The sequence below is a fragment of the Psammomys obesus genome, unplaced genomic scaffold, assembly GCF_907164565.1.
Source record: "Psammomys obesus unplaced genomic scaffold, mPsaObe1.curated_primary_1811, whole genome shotgun sequence".
Classification (NCBI taxonomy): domain Eukaryota; kingdom Metazoa; phylum Chordata; class Mammalia; order Rodentia; family Muridae; genus Psammomys; species Psammomys obesus.
The window spans coordinates 6,649,739-6,669,234 of record NW_026596039.1 but is presented as its reverse complement, the minus strand read 5'-3'; the positions used below and the strand labels follow the sequence as shown (position 1 = coordinate 6,669,234).

General features: G+C 43.5%; 1 protein-coding gene across 1 annotated transcript in view; it reads left to right on the top strand.

The window, feature by feature from the left end:
* Kmt2a (lysine methyltransferase 2A) overlaps positions 1-19,496 on the top strand; it is a 60,383-nt gene that overhangs the window by 29,999 nt on the left and 10,888 nt on the right. The window contains exons 17-31 of the mRNA XM_055622042.1: positions 522-695; positions 1,396-1,506; positions 1,803-1,876; positions 2,665-2,858; positions 3,038-3,144; positions 5,018-5,155; positions 6,596-6,754; positions 7,479-7,596; positions 7,705-7,783; positions 8,665-8,825; positions 9,267-9,449; positions 9,621-13,866; positions 14,329-14,409; positions 16,190-16,254; positions 18,340-18,510. Coding sequence (XP_055478017.1) covers positions 522-695; positions 1,396-1,506; positions 1,803-1,876; positions 2,665-2,858; positions 3,038-3,144; positions 5,018-5,155; positions 6,596-6,754; positions 7,479-7,596; positions 7,705-7,783; positions 8,665-8,825; positions 9,267-9,449; positions 9,621-13,866; positions 14,329-14,409; positions 16,190-16,254; positions 18,340-18,510 — 6,061 coding nt within the window. The remainder of the gene's footprint in view (positions 1-521; positions 696-1,395; positions 1,507-1,802; positions 1,877-2,664; positions 2,859-3,037; positions 3,145-5,017; positions 5,156-6,595; positions 6,755-7,478; positions 7,597-7,704; positions 7,784-8,664; positions 8,826-9,266; positions 9,450-9,620; positions 13,867-14,328; positions 14,410-16,189; positions 16,255-18,339; positions 18,511-19,496) is intronic.

Here is a 19,496-nt window from a genome sequence, read left to right as displayed (position 1 = left end):
GCTTTGGCAAGCAGTATAAAAACCTCTTGTCCAAATGGAAATTGTGAGTTTCTCATTTATAAAGTGGTCATTAACAATATAAGCAATCCTGCTGGAAGAGCAAGTTTGTCCCTTAGCACAGAACTGCTCTATCTTCCAGTGTAAAGCTCAAGCTGTCTTACCACATTGTGTGTATGTGTGTGTTTGTGTGTGTATATGTACGCGTGCGTGTGCTACACATTGCAGGGTTCATATCTCTCACTACATTGAGAGTCAGTCTTGATGGCTATCTTGTATTCAAAGGACTGGACGCACTTTTGGCCTGTTCTTATTCTACCTTTTCAGACTGTCAAGCACAACTGTCTTCCGTTTACCTAGACAAGCTGTTAGAAAATAGGTCCATCTTTAACTTGTGTTTGAGAAGTCTCTGGGTATCTTCGTGGTCTGTGTTGTTTCTAGAGCTGTCTTACTAGTTTCAGTCAAATGTGCACAGGTGCCTGTTTCTTGATATGCAATAACAGAAACCTCTTTCCTGGCAACAGGCTGCCAAGCCTCCAGACTTAAATCCTGAGACCGAGGAAAGCATACCTTCCCGGAGCTCCCCAGAAGGGCCAGATCCTCCAGTTCTTACTGAGGTCAGCAAGCAGGATGAGCAGCAGCCTTTAGACCTGGAGGGAGTCAAGAGGAAAATGGACCAGGGCAACTATGTATCTGTGGTATGTCTTGAGCACTCGACCAAGTTTTAAGTGTCCATTTCAGCTTCCTTGGCTCTCTGGGAGCTGAGCTGGCCATAAGTAAATCTCAGAGTGATTTCTGTTATATTTAGAGGTGTCGTGTAGCTGCAGGGTCCACAGAATATGAGTTATTTCAGCTGTATGTTTCAAAAGGGTGTTCATGTGGTGGTACGTAAAATAATTATTTTAGTTGGCTTTTTGAGTTATTTAAATTATTTTTATGTGACGAGGAAGCACCAAACTACTTACGGAAAATTCTAATGTGAAGCTAATGTCTCCCTTGTAAGCTTAAATCTGAATATCATGCCTTCACCTATTCATTTACAGATAGATATGATTTTTGAGGATGCATAAGAGGAACTATTCACTGTGTCATCCTATTTGCTGTTGAGTTGCTTCTTCATTAGAGTACAAATATAAAAACTGTGAGCCTGTTTTGGTCACTTATCATAACAGAGCCACTTTTTTTTACATTACTTGGCTCTTAGCCTCACTTCTCTGGATTGCCTCAAGTTAATTGTGACCCAGATCCTAAAGGCCTCAGAGAGTAATTACACTGTATTAAAATAGGTTGTGGGTTTTTTGTTGGGCACTGTTTTGGGTGATGATGGAGGGAGAAGAAAGTGGTTTTGAGAGCATAGTACTGTTCTATGAATAATTGATGTTTTATTTTTGTATACAGTTGGAGTTCAGTGATGATATTGTGAAGATCATTCAAGCAGCCATTAATTCAGATGGAGGGCAGCCAGAGATAAAAAAAGCCAACAGCATGGTCAAGTCTTTCTTTATTCGGGTGAATGAGATTAATAGTTCATGTTTTTAATGTTCACTAACTGTTCTATGAGTACCTTCTTCTTTTCTGTTGCTTACTTTATGATGTATAGAAAGCTTCTTGGGTTTAATTTTTTTTCTCTTAAATCTTGGGAGGAGGTTGGAAATTGTAAGGTTAACCAGCATAAGTGGATCTTTGCCTTGACCTGAAATCTTCTTCATATTGACTGAGATATTGGTGAGGAGTTGGCTTGATTTGGTTTCTACCTGAATCTTCTTAGTTGTATTCTGTTTGTTTGTTTGTTTGTTTTCTTTTAGCAAATGGAGCGAGTTTTTCCATGGTTCAGTGTCAAAAAGTCCAGATTTTGGGAGCCAAATAAAGTATCAAACAAGTGAGTAAAAGTAACTGATGAGAAATCAGACGTCTCATATTTTTAGATTGAGGATATTCTGGGATATTTTAATACTAAAAATCAGCCAACTGCAATGGCTTTTCTGTGCTGGTTTGGAAATGACAGATGACGTTATAAGCACCTTTTTGAGTTTGTTATCTTGTAGAAATGATAGTGTAACATGTGGCATATGGACAACATGTGCTAGAAATATATCATTGGCCTTAGAAAATTGGGTTCTGGATTACTTAGTTAAAACTCTGCCTTCCCTTGCTTTTGGTTCTTAATATGTACCATTTTAATTTCTATTCCAATAACCTATTTTGAATTTTTTTTTGTAGAGTTATCATTGTTTCTGGATGTTTAACCGAAAGTTATGCATGCAGTCTTCCCCCTACCGCAGTCCTGGGAAGTGAACCCAGGACCTTATGTATACTAGTCAAGTATTCAACCACTGAGATCCATTCCGAACCATAACAGTCACATGTTAAAGATTATTATTTAGCCAGGTGTGGTAGTATTCACCTGTAAGTCCTGCAGTTGGAAGACTAAAGTAGGAGGATCAGGAATTCAAGGCCAGCCTGGACTACATTGTGAAAGCCTGTTCCAAACAGAATTAAAGTTTTTAAAATGTTGAGTATAGTTAGGAAGTTTTCAAAGTCTGTGGCTTGTTGTTCAGTTCTGGGAGTGGCTTACCCGTGATACCCTGCTGTTGTCAGGAACTGATGTTGTGTGGCTCTAGGTGTTGTAGGCACTCAGTAAATGCCTGTCGAATCAATTATTTCCAGCAGTGGGATGTTACCAAACGCAGTGCTTCCACCTTCACTTGACCATAATTATGCTCAGTGGCAGGAGCGAGAGGAGAACAGCCACACTGAGCAGCCTCCTCTAATGAAGAAAATCATTCCCGCTCCCAAACCCAAAGGACCTGGAGAACCAGACTCACCCACGCCTCTACATCCTCCTACACCCCCAGTCTTGAGTAAGTCATCAAAGTGAAGTCATTACCTTTCTAGGTGCAAATTTAATATACTCGGATATCAGAAAGAATCTCAGATAATGTATCTGAAAACACCTTCTGAAAGTGTTCTTTTAAGCTGAATTCTCCCTTAGAAAACTGGGCTATTGCCAATTTTAACGACTTATCTTTGGGGTTCTAAGGTACCGATAGGAGTCGAGAAGACAGTCCAGAGCTGAATCCACCCCCAGGCATAGATGACAACAGGCAGTGTGCGCTGTGTCTGATGTATGGTGATGACAGTGCTAATGTAAGTACTTTGGGACATGGGGTCCTGGTTAAGAATGTCACAGAAGCCGTTTGTCCGTGTCATTACTTGATGATTGTAATGAATATTTACTCTTGAGTTTGTATACCTATAGTTGTTCTTGTTTTCATTTTTGTTTTGAGGCAGGGTCTTATCATGTTGCTCAGGCTGGCCAAGAACTTGTGATCTTCCCATGTCAGGCTCCTTACTGGCTGGGATTATAGATAACTGGCACTGTGTTTGGCTTTAGAGATTTCTTTTCTTTAAACCGTAGAATATATATTTTTTTATGTCTGTGAACGTTTTACGTGCATGTATGTTTGTACAGCATATGTGGAGGTCAGAAGTGGAGTTACAGATGCTTGTGAGCCAGTGCATGAACATTGGGAATCCAACCCAGCTTCCTTGCAAGGCAACAATTGCTCTTAACTGCTGAGCCACCGCTTCAGTACTGGCTTCAGAGGGTTTTAAAAGCTGCTTTGCCCTAAATGAACTTACTGACTAACTAATTCTCAAAAATACTTTGTGACGTCTTCATCAAACATAAGTTATATATTTTATAGCCTGTGGATAACAGCCCCAGTTCCGACAGGCTGCCTGATGTCATTCTATGCCTTCCTGCCTGCTGACTTTGGCAGGAACTTGGCCATTAAAACCCTTAGTTATAGCCTTAAAATGAAGATGATACTTTAAAACAAAAACAAACACAAACAAACAAACAAACAAACATGGCTTTCTTTTTGGTTTTTTTTTTTGTTTTTGTTTTTGTTTTTTTTGAGACAGGGTTTCTCTGTGTAGTCCTTGCTGTCCTGGAATTTGATCTGTAGACCAGGCTGGTATCAAACTCAGAAATCCTCCTGCCTCTGCCTCCCTTCAGGTATGAGCCACTGTACCTGGTCCATAAATTGGTTTTTCTTAGTGGGAAGGTGGAGTTTCTCTGGGTAACCATAGCTATCCTGGAACTTCCTCACTCTATAGGAACTCAGAGATCTGTCTGCCTCTGTCTCCTGAGTGCTGGGATTAAAGGCGTGTGCCACCATCATCCAGCTGAAACATTTTTTTTAAATTATTTTATCTTTCATTCACGTGTGTCTGTGTGTCATGTAGTGCTTGAAAGAGTGTCACATCCTTTGGAACTAGAGTTACACATGGTTGTGAGCTACTCTGCCAGTGCTAGGAATCAAACCTGGAAGAATTGGAAGAATAGAAAATGCTTTCTTGATGTTGTTTTGTTTTTTTTTTTTTTTTCCCCGAGACAGGGTTTTTCTGTGTATCTCTGGCTGTCCTGGAACTCACTATGTAAACCAGGCTATCCTCAAACTCAGAGATTGGCCTGCCTCTGCCTCCTGAGTGCTGGGATTAAAGGTGTGTGTCACCAGTGCCCAGCTAGAAAATGTTCTTAAATGCTGGGCCATCTTTCCGGTCCCATAAGGCAATAGTTTTTTAACCTAGAGTTGTTAGGATTAAGTGAAAAAATATATTAAGGTCTTTATTTAATGGCTTTATATGGAGAACCTAAAATGCAACATTTGGGGGGGATGTGGGTGGGTGGTAGTGTCTGTGCGCACGAAGCCCTATTTCAGTCTACCAGCAGTGGGGGAGGAATCTTTAGTTCAGTCTGGGAGAAGTGAATTTGAAATATGGTTTTAAAGAAGTTTGCATGTTTGTGTAAACCTACCATATACTGTTCTTTTGTTTTCAGTAGAATTATAAACTATTTTCAGTTTATGAGGAAAAAAATCTAGAAAGAATATAGACGAAGCAATGAAAACTGGATTTTGATTTAATCTCTAAAGAATTATAGCTGTTTTCTTGAGGTACCTTGTCTTGTCTGATTTCAAGCTTATATGAAGTCCTTTGGTTTTGTGTGCTGTAGGATGCTGGCCGTTTGCTGTACATCGGCCAGAATGAATGGACACATGTGAATTGCGCCTTGTGGTCAGCAGAGGTGTTTGAAGATGATGATGGATCACTAAAGAATGTGCATATGGCTGTGATTAGGGGAAAGCAGCTGGTAAGAACTTCTTAGTGCGTGCTTTTATAAAGGAAACCCCCTGGTGGTTTCAGTGCTCTTTCTGTCCCTGGATGCAGCCTCCCTGGTTCTTGACAGCACCGTCAGAGCAGCTCACCAGTAAGTACTGGTGTATGTTGCAGGTCTGATTCTTTCAAGAAGGAAGCAAAAGAAACAGAAAAGGCATCATTCCGTTATGTGAGGAGGGTCAGTATAAGACATGGAAACATTAGCTCAGAGGCCAGGTGAAGTCAATATTCTGAAGGACAGAGGGTAAACCCTGTGTGCAGTCACAACAACAAAGGAAGGAGAGTTGTCGAGTAGCTGAGCCCAGTCATGGGAGTGTCGGAGGAGTGACATCTAAAAGCTGGAGTTTGAGCTTCAGGGGTCACCAGAAGGAACATAGCCCGTAGACAACAGTAGCACAGGCAGAGAAGGATGTGTGGGTTGTGGGAAGACCAGATGAGAGAGCACAGACTGTCTAATAGAGTAAGAGCGACAGCCAGGTCCTGGTAAATTGAATCCTTGTGTTGTAAGATAAGGTAGTGGGCTGTGAAGCCTGGCTACTGCTGGTAAGCTGGCTAGCATTATGTCAGCTTCTCACAAGCTAGAGTCATCTGAAAGGAGGGAGCCTCAACTGAGAGAAAGGCCTACATAAGATCCAGCTGTAGGGCATTTTCTTAATTAGTGATTGATGGGGGTGGCCCCACCAGCCCATTTTGGGTGATGCTATCCCTGGGCTGGTGGTCCTGGGTTCTATAAGAAAGCAGGATGAGGGCTAGGCTTAGTGGTGCACTCAGGAGTCAGAGGCTAGTGGATCTCTGAGTTTGAGGCCGGCCTGACTTCTAGGACATCCAGGGCTATACAGAGAAAACCTGTCTCAAAAAAAAAAAAAAAAAAAAAGATAAGGAAGGAAGCAGGATGAGTTAGCCAGTAAGCAGCACCCCTGTGCCCCTGTGTGGCCTCAACATCGATATCTGCCCTACTCAAGTCCTTGCCCTCATTGCTTTTGCTGACAAACTGTTCTATGGGAAATGTGCGTAAAGTAAACCTTTTCCTTCCCAAGTTGCTCTTTCATCCTAGCAATAAACCCTAACTAAGACAACTGGCTTCTTACTAGTAAAATTTTAGTAAAACTGAGTAGCTTTGAGATGTAACAATTTTCTTGCAAGGATGTGTTTTTTGACATTGATCTTTATAGTTTCGTGTCTAATAAGTTAGCTATGTAATCTAAGAAAAACTTGTTTCAGTCCAAAGTCTAAATTCAGTTGCAATGCTTAAATTAGCTAGTTACCAAGCTGTGCTTCATATCCCTGTAACTCTTGTAGGCTAGCAGCAAAGAAAGTGACCATGGGATGCTTCGGGGGGCAAGTCTGTAAGGAGATGACAAATGTCTTAAAATGCCTGGCAGTCTAAATAGGGCCATTCTTTCTGGACTTGTAGAGATGTGAATTCTGCCAAAAGCCAGGAGCCACTGTGGGTTGCTGTCTCACATCCTGTACCAGCAACTACCATTTCATGTGTTCCCGAGCCAAGAACTGCGTCTTTCTGGATGATAAAAAAGTGTATTGTCAGCGGCATCGGGATTTGATCAAAGGCGAGGTGAGAAGCTCAGCTGTTTGATTGCTTCTGTTGTAGCTGTTAATAACAGGCTTTATTATCTCAGAGCAGACTTAAGTTCCCAGCAAAGTTAGTAAAAGGTAAAGATTTCCTGGACCCACCTCCACACATAGCTTCTCTGATGGAGATGGGTCTACATGGATATATACATATACGTATTTCACCAGAGTCAGTGTTTATGGTAGGGTTCATTCTTGATATACATCCTCTGGGTTTGGACAAATGTCTGATCATGTGTATTCACTACTGTAGTTCGTATAAATAAGTATTTTCATTGTCCTAAGAAATCTGTGTTCTGCCTGTTTTTCTCTTTCCTCCTAAAAGCCACCGTACTTTTTGCTAATATCTGAGAGTACTTTAACTTATCCCCAAGCAGTTTCCACTTCCAAGGTTCTTATAGTTGGAATCTTGCAGTTTGTAGCCTTTCTACTCTGACTTTTGCTTATCAATAAGTGTTGAAGATTCCTTGTCATCTTTGGAATTTTTTAGAAATTTAGGAGGGAAATGCTAAAAGTAGCAAGATGGTAAACTCGATTTTGCCTTTCTCAAATGTTCTGAGGGATCATCTCATCTAGTGAGAAAGAGGTGGCAGTGAGACAGAAGGGTGATTTTGAAATAAGGTTCTCTGTTTTGCCTCCAGGAGTTGGTATTCTGAAAGTAATATAAAGGCACAGTCCATTAATAGCAACCATGGGTTTCCTTTAAGGTGGTTCCTGAGAATGGATTTGAAGTTTTTAGAAGAGTGTTTGTGGACTTTGAAGGAATCAGCTTGCGAAGGAAGTTCCTCAGTGGCTTGGAACCCGAGAACATCCACATGATGATAGGTATGGCCAGGTCTTTGTTAATGGGACCGCTCTACTATCATTTCTGCTCCTTGCTTTCAAAAATGATTCTTCCCATTTCTTCTAATTAGTTCTTCCTTCCTTGTTTAGGCTCAATGACGATCGACTGTTTGGGAATTCTGAATGATCTCTCTGACTGTGAAGATAAGCTCTTTCCTATTGGATACCAGTAAGTCCAGTAAAGACAGGACACAGCAGCACCACAGCATGGCTCCCTAACAGTATGGGTCATTAAATGTGGAGATATACTTGGTAGCTGCCTTTAACTATTCTAAACCCACCACCAGCCAGCTTTCATAGTTAGGCTCAGGCTGTTCTGACACTCGCAGTTCCCCTGCCTCAGCTTGGATTACAGGTGTGCATTACCATGCCCAGCTAAAAGATTATAAATGTAGCCTAGGCTACATAGCAAGACCTTGTCTCAAAGCAAACTATTTGTAATCTTTTTAAGTACTTAACAAGCTGATGATGTAAGATCAAAATGCCCCTTCTAGAGCTGCTCAGGGTGTGTACAGGGAAGCTGAGGCAGGTGGATCTCTGAGTTTCAGGCCACCTTGCACCACAGGGAGAGCCTGTCTCCAAAATAATCCCCTTCTTTATCTCCCTCTCCAGAACCTCATTTTACAGTGTGTTCTCCAGTTGTGCATTCCAGCTCTCTTCATGGTCTGAACTTGTGTTTGTCTAGTAGCTCTTTATACAAACATGAAGCACTTGTATTTTTCTTATTTTGTAGAACTTTACTGAAAAAGGGGTCCACAGGTTTGAGTTTTTTTGGTTTTTTGTTTTGTTTGTTTTTTGTTTTTTGTTTTTTTTTTTTTAGGGTCTCAAGTTATGTATACTATAAGGCATTAATTCCTCATGGATGCGTATTGGACTTCACAAAGTTTAAAACCACCACACCTGGATAGTCTCTACTAAGAACCTAAGAGCTAAAACTATAGTCTCTGAGTTGAGGAGACCAGAGAACCCACGATGGGGAGAAATTCGGGAAATGATACTCTGTGCATCTGTCCTTCATTTGTGCTTGTGTGTGTCTTTCCCATTTGCCAGGTGTTCACGGGTATACTGGAGCACCACAGATGCCCGGAAGCGCTGTGTGTACACATGCAAGATCATGGAGTGCCGTCCACCTGTTGCAGAGCCAGACATCAATAGCACAGTTGAACACGATGACAACAGGACCATCGCCCATAGCCCCTCATCATTTCTGGGTTAGTTTCAGTCCAAGTAGGACCTGAATTCAGGGTTTGTGATTATACGCTGGGATTGAAAAATGGGGAAGAGTCATTTAATTTGGGACACCTCTTTTGTTTCTAGTTTGTCATTTGTCTGCTAGCACTTTGAGTATACGAGTCTGTATATATGGGTGTGCTTGTCTGTGTGAGCGATGTGCACAGGATGTCAGAGATGTTAGAAGACAACTGTGGGACTTGGTTCTTTCCTGTCACCATGGACTGTAGGGACTGAACTCAGATCATCAAGTTTGAGCATTTGAACTCATTGCAACTTGCCAGCCCTGATAGCCAGCTATGTTTATATTAGTTCATCTGTTAGATTTTTTTTTTTTTGTCATCAATTTGTTTATTTGTTCATTTTAATTTGTTAGGTATTTTAACTGAGCTCTTTCATTTACAAGTTTTTATTTATCACAGAAACTTCATGTAAGGACAGTCAAAGTACAGCTGCAATTTTAAGTCCTCCGTCACCCGACCGACCTCATTCACAGACCTCAAGCTCTTGTTACTATCATGTCATCTCAAAGGTCCCTAGGATTCGAACACCCAGCTACCCCCCTACACAGAGGTCCCCGGGCTGCCGGCCATTGCCTTCTGCAGGTAAAGGATTTCTCTGCCCCACTGACCATTCTTGTAGGCAACCTTAACTTCGTGCCTTTTGCTAACTGAAAGGTTGCCTATAAACAGGTCTATCCAAGTGGTTGAAACTAGTGACTTGACACATTTGTTCTGTCTTTGATCAACTTTCTCACTCTTCTCTCCCTTGTTCAGGAAGTCCTACACCAACCACTCATGAAATTGTCACAGTCGGCGATCCTTTGCTCTCATCTGGTCTTCGGAGCATTGGCTCCAGGCGTCACAGCACTTCCTCCTTATCGCCGCTGCGGTCCAAGCTCCGGATAATGTCTCCAATGAGAACTGGGAGTGTCTACTCCAGGAATAGTGTTTCCTCAGTCCCCAGCCTTGGGGCTGCTACAAATCCTGAGTCAAGTGCCAAAGCAACTGATCGCGCCGTAGGGTTGTTGAATTCAAGTGCTAATGTAGGGCACAGCACTTCCACCTCTTCAGGTTCTCAAAGGACAGTAGTCACTGGAGGCTCAAAACCCAGTCATTTGGATGGATCTTCATCCTCTGAAATGAAGCGGTCTAGTACTTCAGATGTGGTACCCAAGGGCTCCTCATTAAAGGGAGAGAAAAACAGAGCTCCAGGCTCCAAGAGCTCAGATGGATCTGGACATAACATGGCTCATCCTGGGATTCCTAAACTGCTACCGCAGCTTCATAACACAACTCCTGGAGAACTAAATGTTAGTAAAGTCGGCACTTTTGCTGAACCTTCTTCAGTGCCATTTTCTTCTAAAGAGACTGTCTCCTACCCACAGCTCCACTTGAAGGGGCAAAGGAGTGACCGAGACCAGCACGTGGATTCTCCCCAGTCAGTAAAGCCCTCTCCAAATGAAGATGGTGAAATCAAAACCTTGAAGCTCCCTGGTGTGGGCCACAGGCCATCCATTCTGCATGAACATGTAGGACCTAGTTCCAGAGACAGGAGACAGAAAGGGAAAAAGTCTTCTAAAGAGACTTGCAAAGAAAAGCATTCCACTAGATCCTTTTTGGAACCTGGTCAGGTGACAGCTGGTGAGGAAGGAAAACTGAATCCAGAGTTTGCTGATGAGGTGATGACTCCTGGGTTTCTGGGTCAAAGGCCATGTAATAATGTTTTATCTGATAAGATTGGGGATAAAGTTCTTCCTATTTCAGGAGTCCCTAAAGGTCAGTCCTCACAAGTAGAAGGATCTTCCAAGGAGCTACAGGCTCCACGGAAGTGCTCTGTTAAAGTAACACCTCTGAAAATGGAAAGTGAGAATCAGCCGAAAAATACTCAGAAAGAAAGTGGCCCCAACTCCCCTGTACACATAGAGTCGGCATGTCCAGCAGAGCCAGTCTCAGCCTCCAGAAGTCCAGCAGCTGGCCCCGGGGTTCAGCCGAGCCCCAACAATCCCTCATCCCAAGATCCTCAAAACAACTATCAGAATCTTCCAGAACAGGACAGAAACCTGATGATTCCAGATGGCCCCAAACCTCAGGAGGACAGCTCTTTTAAGAGACGGTACCCCCGCCGCAGTGCCCGTGCGCGGTCTAACATGTTCTTTGGGCTCACTCCACTCTATGGAGTCAGGTCTTACGGTGAAGAAGACATTCCATTCTACAGCAGTTCTACTGGGAAAAAGCGAGGAAAGAGGTCAGCAGAAGGACAGGTGGATGGGGCCGATGACCTGAGCACATCAGATGAAGACGATTTATACTATTACAACTTCACTAGAACAGTCATTTCTTCAGGTGGAGAGGAGCGGCTAGCATCCCATAATTTATTTCGGGAGGAGGAACAGTGTGATCTTCCGAAAATTTCACAGCTGGATGGTGTTGATGATGGGACAGAGAGTGATACTAGTGTCACTGCCACAACCAGGAAGAGCAACCAGATTCCAAAAAGAAATGGGAAAGAAAATGGAACAGAAAACTTAAAGATTGATCGGCCTGAAGATGCTGGAGAGAAAGAGCACGTCATTAAGAGTGCCGTTGGCCACAAAAATGAGCCAAAGTTGGATAACTGCCACTCTGTAAGCAGAGTGAAAGCACAGGGTCAGGATTCTCTGGAAGCTCAGCTCAGCTCCCTGGAATCAAGCCGCAGAGTCCACACAAGTACCCCCTCAGACAAGAACTTACTGGACACCTACAACACTGAGCTCCTAAAATCAGACTCTGACAATAACAACAGCGATGATTGTGGGAATATCCTTCCTTCAGACATCATGGACTTTGTACTAAAGAATACTCCATCCATGCAGGCTCTGGGTGAGAGCCCAGAGTCATCTTCCTCTGAACTCCTGACTCTTGGTGAAGGGCTGGGACTTGACAGTAATCGGGAAAAGGATATGGGTCTTTTTGAAGTGTTTTCTCAGCAGCTGCCAGCGACAGAGCCTGTGGACAGTAGTGTCTCCTCTTCCATCTCAGCAGAGGAGCAGTTTGAGCTGCCTCTTGAACTGCCATCTGACCTCTCCGTCCTGACCACCCGTAGTCCCACTGTACCTAGCCAGAATCCCAGCAGACTGGCCGTAATCTCAGATTCAGGAGAGAAGAGAGTGACCATCACAGAAAAGTCTGTAGCCTCTACTGAGGGTGACCCAGCACTGCTAAGCCCAGGAGTAGACCCCACTCCTGAAGGCCACATGACTCCTGATCACTTCATCCAAGGACACATGGATGCAGACCATATCTCCAGCCCTCCTTGTGGTTCAGTGGAACAAGGTCATGGCAACAGTCAGGATTTAACTAGAAACAGTAGCACTCCTGGCCTTCAGGTACCTGTTTCCCCTACTGTTCCCATCCAGAACCAGAAGTATGTGCCCAATTCTACTGATAGCCCCGGCCCATCTCAGATCTCTAATGCAGCTGTCCAGACCACTCCACCCCACCTGAAACCAGCCACTGAGAAACTCATTGTTGTTAATCAGAACATGCAGCCACTTTATGTTCTCCAAACTCTTCCAAATGGAGTGACCCAAAAAATCCAATTGACCTCTCCTGTTAGCTCTACACCCAGTGTGATGGAGACAAATACCTCTGTATTGGGGCCCATGGGAAGTGGGCTTACCCTAACCCCAGGACTAAATCCAAGCTTGCCACCTTCTCAGTCTCTGTTCCCTCCTGCTAGCAAAGGATTGCTGTCCATGCCTCATCACCAGCACTTACATTCCTTCCCTGCAGCTGCTCAAAGTAGTTTCCCACCCAACATCAGCAGTCCTCCTTCAGGCCTACTTATTGGGGTTCAGCCTCCTCCAGATCCCCAGCTTTTGGGTTCAGAAGCTAACCAGAGGACAGACCTCACTACCACAGTGGCCACTCCATCCTCTGGACTCAAGAAAAGACCCATATCTCGTCTGCACACTCGAAAGAATAAAAAACTTGCCCCCTCTAGTGCCCCTTCAAACATTGCCCCTTCGGATGTGGTCTCTAACATGACACTGATTAACTTCACACCCTCCCAGCTTTCCAACCACCCCAGTCTGTTAGACTTGGGGTCACTTAACACTTCATCTCATCGAACCGTCCCCAACATCATAAAAAGATCTAAATCTGGCATCATGTATTTTGAACAGGCACCCCTTTTGCCACCACAGAGTGTGGGCGGAGCCACTGCCACAGTGGCGGGCTCGTCAACAGTAAGCCAGGATACGAGCCACCTCACATCCGGGCCTGTGTCTGCCTTGGCATCCGGTTCCTCCGTCCTGAACGTGGTATCCATGCAAACTACAACAACCCCTACAAATAGCACATCAGTTCCAGGACATGTCACCTTAACTAACCAGAGGTTGCTTGGGACCCCAGATATTGGCTCAATAAGCCATCTTTTAATCAAAGCCAGCCAGCAGAGCCTGGGCATTCAGGACCAGCCTGTGGCTTTACCACCAGGTTCAGGAATGTTCCCACAGCTGGGGACATCACAGACTCCCTCCGCTGCTGCAATGACAGCAGCACCTAGCATCTGTGTGCTCCCTTCTTCTCAGACTACAGGCATGACAGCTGTGTCCCCTCCTGGGGATACCGAAGAACACTATAAGCTACCACGCGTGAACCAGCTCCTAGCTGGCAAAACTGCTACCCCATCTTCCCAGCGGGATCGGGATCCAGATTCTGCTCCAGGGACCCAGCCATCCAACTTCACTCAGACAGCAGACACTCCTAACGGTGTGAGGCTAGAGCAGAGCAAGGCTTTGCCCTCAGCTAAGCAAGCCAGCTCCACCTCTCCAGGGAGCTCCCCATCCTCTGGACAGCAGTCAGCAAGTTCCTCAGTGCCAGGTCCCACTAAACCAAAACCAAAAGTCAAGCGGATTCAGCTGCCCCTAGACAAGGGGAATGGCAAGAAGCACAAAGTTTCCCATTTGCGGACCAGCTCTTCCGAAGCACACATTCCAGACCAAGAAGCCAAGCCAGTGCCCCAGCCCTCAGTCACTCGGTAAGTGATGTGCAGGTTCATTCTGCTGCTGCGGGTTTTTGTGCTCTGGGTGTGACACTGTACACGATGTGCCCAGGAATTGTTTTTATCACCTAGGCTTAGGTAGTGATCAGTGGTGCAAAAGCTAGCTTATCAGTAGATGGTTTGATTGTCCTTTGAGTTTAGACAGTGCTGACTACTTGGTTCTATTTTGTGAATTTTGTGGCATTTGAGGGAATGGTAGTCCTGTCTGATTGCTGAGTGTTCCTGCTGTGGAGTCTCATAAAGTCATCTCTGTTCTAAACACTGTATTGGAAGTACACATGTAAAGCATAGAGGACACTACTCTTCCACTGGACAGTCCTTGTGCCCTCTATGGTCACTGTTTGTGACCATAGCTAATGTTGCAGGCTTGTGAGCTTTATCTGTCCAATGCGTATTTGCTGGTGGTTTTTTAAAAAGATACAACTGATTCTGTTTTAGGACTCCTAGAGCCGACAGGGAACAACAGGACGCAGCTGGAGTGGAACAGCCATCACAGAAGGAGTGTGGGCAGCCTGCAGGGTGAGCTGCAGATTGACATCTCTATGTCCGCCACATGTGAAATAGGCTTCCTTCTGATTTGCATTGGGTTTTGTTCTGTTGTCAGAAGTGTTCATGACAGGCATCTCATGGTATGGCGATCTTTAATCCCAGAACTGGGGAGGCTGAGGCCAGCAAAAGCCATATACTGAGACCTTGTGCACCCCCCCCCCAAAAAAAAAGAGTTTTTGTTTTAATGAAAGTAAATGCAGACTTGTAAAACAAAAATGAGGTGGATTTTTTTTTTTAAATTTATATTTGTTATTTTTATGTGTAGATGCACTTGTGTGGTATATGTGTAGAGGTCAGGAGACAATATTGTGACATCATTTCTCCTGCCTTTATAAAGGCTCCAAAGAACAAATGCAGGCAGTCAGGCTGGTACAGCAAGTCATCTTACTCTCTGAGTTGTCTTGCTGGTCCACCTCCTTTTTTCCTTTTTCTAAGCTAGAATTATTTAAATAATTTCTATTGATTCCTGTTTGTCTTTCTCAGCCCTTCTCAGTCTGTTCCGTAGAAGTGACTTTAGTAATGGTTTTGTGTTTTGTTCTTGTTGTTTGTTTTGTTTTTAATTTATTTATTTTTATTTTATGTACTTTGATGTCTCATCTGCATGTCTGCCTGTCTGAGGCTGTCAGATCCCCTGGAACAGAAGTTACAGACAGTTGTGAGCTACCATGTGGGTGTTAGGAATTGAACCCTGGCCTCTGGAAGAGCAGCTAATGCTGTTAACTGCTGAGCTATCTCTCCAGCCCCATAGTTTGGTTTTATTCTGCATATATTTCTATGTGTGTATGCTCTTATATAAACCTGTGTACATACTTTTCTATTTACATTAAGTATCTCTCTTAGGTAGCTAGGATTTAATGATAAAACCACATGCATCTCACAGCTCTTTCAATCTGGCTTAGTACAGTTTGCCACCTACAATTAGCATTTATAGTAAATCGATACCACTGTATTTACTGTTCTTATTTTTTCGCTTAGTTGTTTTTATATACCTCCTCCTGGGCTGACATGTGTCCATGTTGTGTTCCAGTTGTTTCTTTGCTGTTGTTAATCTTTAGTAATTTATGTAATTTATGGTGATTTACTAGTTGCTATAGTAACTAGTTAGCCACATGCCTATGAGTATGTACTTGGACTGTTTGGGAAAGTAGTAAATTGGAAAAGATGAAAATAGATGGTGTAGTAGTTCGTGCAGCTTACCTAGATTTTCAATTAAGCCAGCTAAGTTAGTTAAATTCTGCAATACTGTCCTGAAAAGTGGCTTTGTACTTATGTGTACTGTAAGATTGAGAAAAATTTTAGAGGCGCAATCCAAAATCTCAAGATCAGATACTGCCAGTATTTGGAAAGAAATCTCACAAAACATGGTCTTAGGGCTGGAGAGATGGCAGAGTAGTTACAGGTGCTTCCCGTTCTGACAGCACCTGTACCTGGATTCAGTGCCTCTCTAGCTTCTGTGGGTACCCATGCAGTCACTGCACAAAGGTGCACTAAAAACCTTAAAAACTGGATGACCTACGCTTGATTCCTGGATCTCACAGTGGAAGGAGTTGCTCAACACCCAGGCATATACACTCAACACCCCCCCCCCAACACTAATAAATAAAAGATTTTAAAGCACTTTATGTTCATTTTCTTAGTAGATGTTTTAAATAACTGACAGGATATATGGCAGATTGTGAACAGTTGTTTTTATCTTTGAGTTGAAAACCATCTGGCCTCCCTTCTCATGTCTGGTTTTATTTTCGTTCAGACCAGTGGCTGCTCTTCCAGAGATTAAGGCAACACAGAATCCAGCAAATGAGCAAGAAAATGCAGGTATGTGGTTGATTACTAGGTTATAGTAGAGAACTTTAAAGCTATAAGAACTGTTTAAAAATCATACAGGCAAGCTAGCCATGGTGGTGCACACATGTAACCCCAGCACCTGAGAAACTGAGGCAGAATTGTGAGTTCAAGGTGAGACTGAGTCACATAATAGGCTTGAGGGCAGCCTGTGCTACCTAAAACACAAGAGAATTGCCTGCATTGTCTTCTGATAGTCTAGATGGGAGGAAGCAAACCAAAGTCCCAAGAAAGTTAATCAGTGTAAAGTCATAGAGTAAAACTTGGTCCCTTTCTTCCAACTGTCTTCAATTGTGCTGTCTGTCATTACCTGTCAGGGGTGGATCCTCTTTTGCTAAACTAACTTTAAAGACATTGACATTTTAGGTAGCTGGTGATAACCTTTAGTTGTCTATTGAGTTGTTTCTTATATCTAAATGACATCTTAGGGTAAATTCCCTTCGAGAAACTGGAGCAATCTCTCATAGGTAGTTAGATTTGATTATGAAACCACATGCATCTCACAGCTCTTTGGATCTGGCCTAGTGCGACTTGCCACTTTACAATTATCATAGTACACACTCTAGAACCTAAGCATTTGTTTCAGGAGACAGAGGAAGGAAAGTTGTCATGAGTTTGAAGTCAACCTGGGCTACATAGTAAGGCCCAAGTTAAGCCTGGACTTCAGAGTGAGCTCTTGGAAAAGTAAATAGAGTTGGGTAGTGCTTGGGCATGCCTTTAATCCCAGCACTTGGGAGGCAGAGGCAGGCAGATCTCTAGGAGTTTGAGGAAACTCAAATTCTGTCTCAGCTTTCTGGTCTACAGAGTGAGTTCCAGGACAGCATGGCTACACAGAGAAACCCTGCTCGAAATAGAAACAAACAAAGTGACTTTCCAGAAGAAAAGGACTTAGGCTTGAGATTTGGGCTGTTACCATATCCTGCTGGTTGGCCAGGTCCTCAGGCCTGAGTCGTGATTACAGGCAGGCATGGTAGCTGAGTACAGTCTCCAGAACTAGACAGGTTCAAATCCCATTACTTTAGCTGTGTGAACCTGGCTTTTACTTGGTCTGCTTCAGTTTTCCCGTATTTGTTTATATTGTCATTCACTCATCTCACTGTGTTATCCTAGTTGACCTAGAACATTAGGGGTTGCCCAGACTAGCATTGAGCATCCTCCCTCAGCCTCAGAACAGTAAGGGTTATAGACAGGCATCACCACACCCAGCTCAGTTTCTTACCTTTAAAAAGGACTCAGGCTGGCCTTGGTATAGCAGGAGCACTTGAGAAGCAAAGACAGGCAGCATGTTCTACATAGCAAGCTACAGGCCAGGCAGGGCTACATAGTGACCTTATCTTTAAAAAAAAAAAAAGGGTCAGTTGGTCAATTGTAACACCTATCTCAGTGGTGGTGGTGGTTGTGAGGCTTACATGAGATAATGTCACATGGGGTGACATTCCTAGGAGAGTATCTGAGACATAATTAATGATTCACATAGAGGAAAGGGGATTTTTGTTTGGCCTGGCCTTGACCCTGATGAGAACAGTTATGTATGGGGAAAAAATAATCATGAATTCACCAGAAGCTCTGCTACAAAAAGATCTATTAAATACACCACTCACACACACGTTCCCACACTCACCCACACATGCACACACAGTTTTAGTACTTGGTATTGTGACCCAGGACAAGTTCCTTGAGCCTCAGTGCTCTTACTGGTGAGTAGGGATAGCACCAGATACGGCGTGTCCTCAGAAATGGAGGTGATGCGTGTAAAGCAGAGGTTCCCATCCTTCCTGATGCTGTGGCCCTTTAATACAGGTCCTCATGCTGTGGGGACCTGCAATCATAAAATGATTTTCATGCTACTTCCTAACTATAATTTTGCTACTGTTGTAAATCATACTGCAAATATCTGTGTTTTCCAGTGGAGTTAGGTGACTCCTAAGAAAGGATTATTCGACTCCCAAAGGGTTTACAACCTACAGGTTGAGAACCACTGGGGTAAAACATCCCGCACATAGCACTCGGTGCACATTGGCTTTAGCAAATACTTCGGCCCTTGTTTTCCCATCATAGAACCTAAAGCTGCAGAAGAAGAAGAAAACAGTTTCAGCTCTCCACTGATGCTTTGGCTCCAGCAAGAACAAAAGAGGAAGGAAAGCATTACTGAAAAAAAGCCCAAGAAAGGGCTTGTTTTTGAAATTTCAAGTGATGATGGCTTTCAGATCTGTGCGGAAAGTATTGAAGGTGAGTGGCTTGTTAGGGCAGCGACTTCAATCAGGGCCCTTAATGCAGCCACTTCTCTCTGCAGGAGAAGCTTGCCTTGTTGAAGAACAGCTGTCATTCTTAAGAAGCGTTAAGAGCTACAGGTTGTGTGGCACACGTGTGGTAGGGCACTGCTCTCTGCAGTTTACCCCCTGCCCCCTCCCAAGCAGTGCATCTCTTCCCCACGGGCTCTCATATGTGCTCTCTCTGCTGTGCTCTCTGGCTCTCTCCTGCAGCAGATAAGCCACCCATGCAGCTGTTAAGATCTAGTATCACTCATGTAGCTCTGAGCGCTTCAGTAAAGGCTGGGACTTCACTTGCTCGCCCCTAGCTTGTTAGGTGTTCATCAGCTGTTGGAGAACTAGTGAAGACCTGCTATGCAGTTAAGTACTTGGGATTTTGAAAGAAATGAAAGCTCACTGTGGGTGAGTCAGGGTTATCCAAAACCTAGGAAGATGACTAAAACAACAGATCCAGTTAAAGGGAGAAGTGGAATTTGGATTAGCTGAAGAAGCATTCAGGGAACTTTCCATAAAGAGAATGGAATGTTTTTAGAAAAACTTTGGTTTGGAGTATTGTTGGATGGGAAAACAACTTTGAACAGTGAAAGGAAAATTGGAAGGTGAGTTGGACACAGTTTAGTCCATAGTGACAAACTATGAGACTTTTGAAATTTGTGTGTATAATAAAAGCAGAAATTCAGGAAGTTCAGCATGCCAGCTCCTTACAAGACAGGCTGGAACCAGGCCTGGTACAATTTAGTGGGACCTTTTCAAAAATGAGTGAATAAGTGAGTGAATGAATGAATGAATGAATGAAAAAAGGGTTGGGGTACAGATCAGTGCTCACCTTTGGCTTGATCCCAGCACCTCAGAGAGTAGGAGAACACTGAGTCACAGACATTGGGAAGCATAAGATGATTTATTATTATTATTATTATTATTATTATTATTATTATTATTATTATT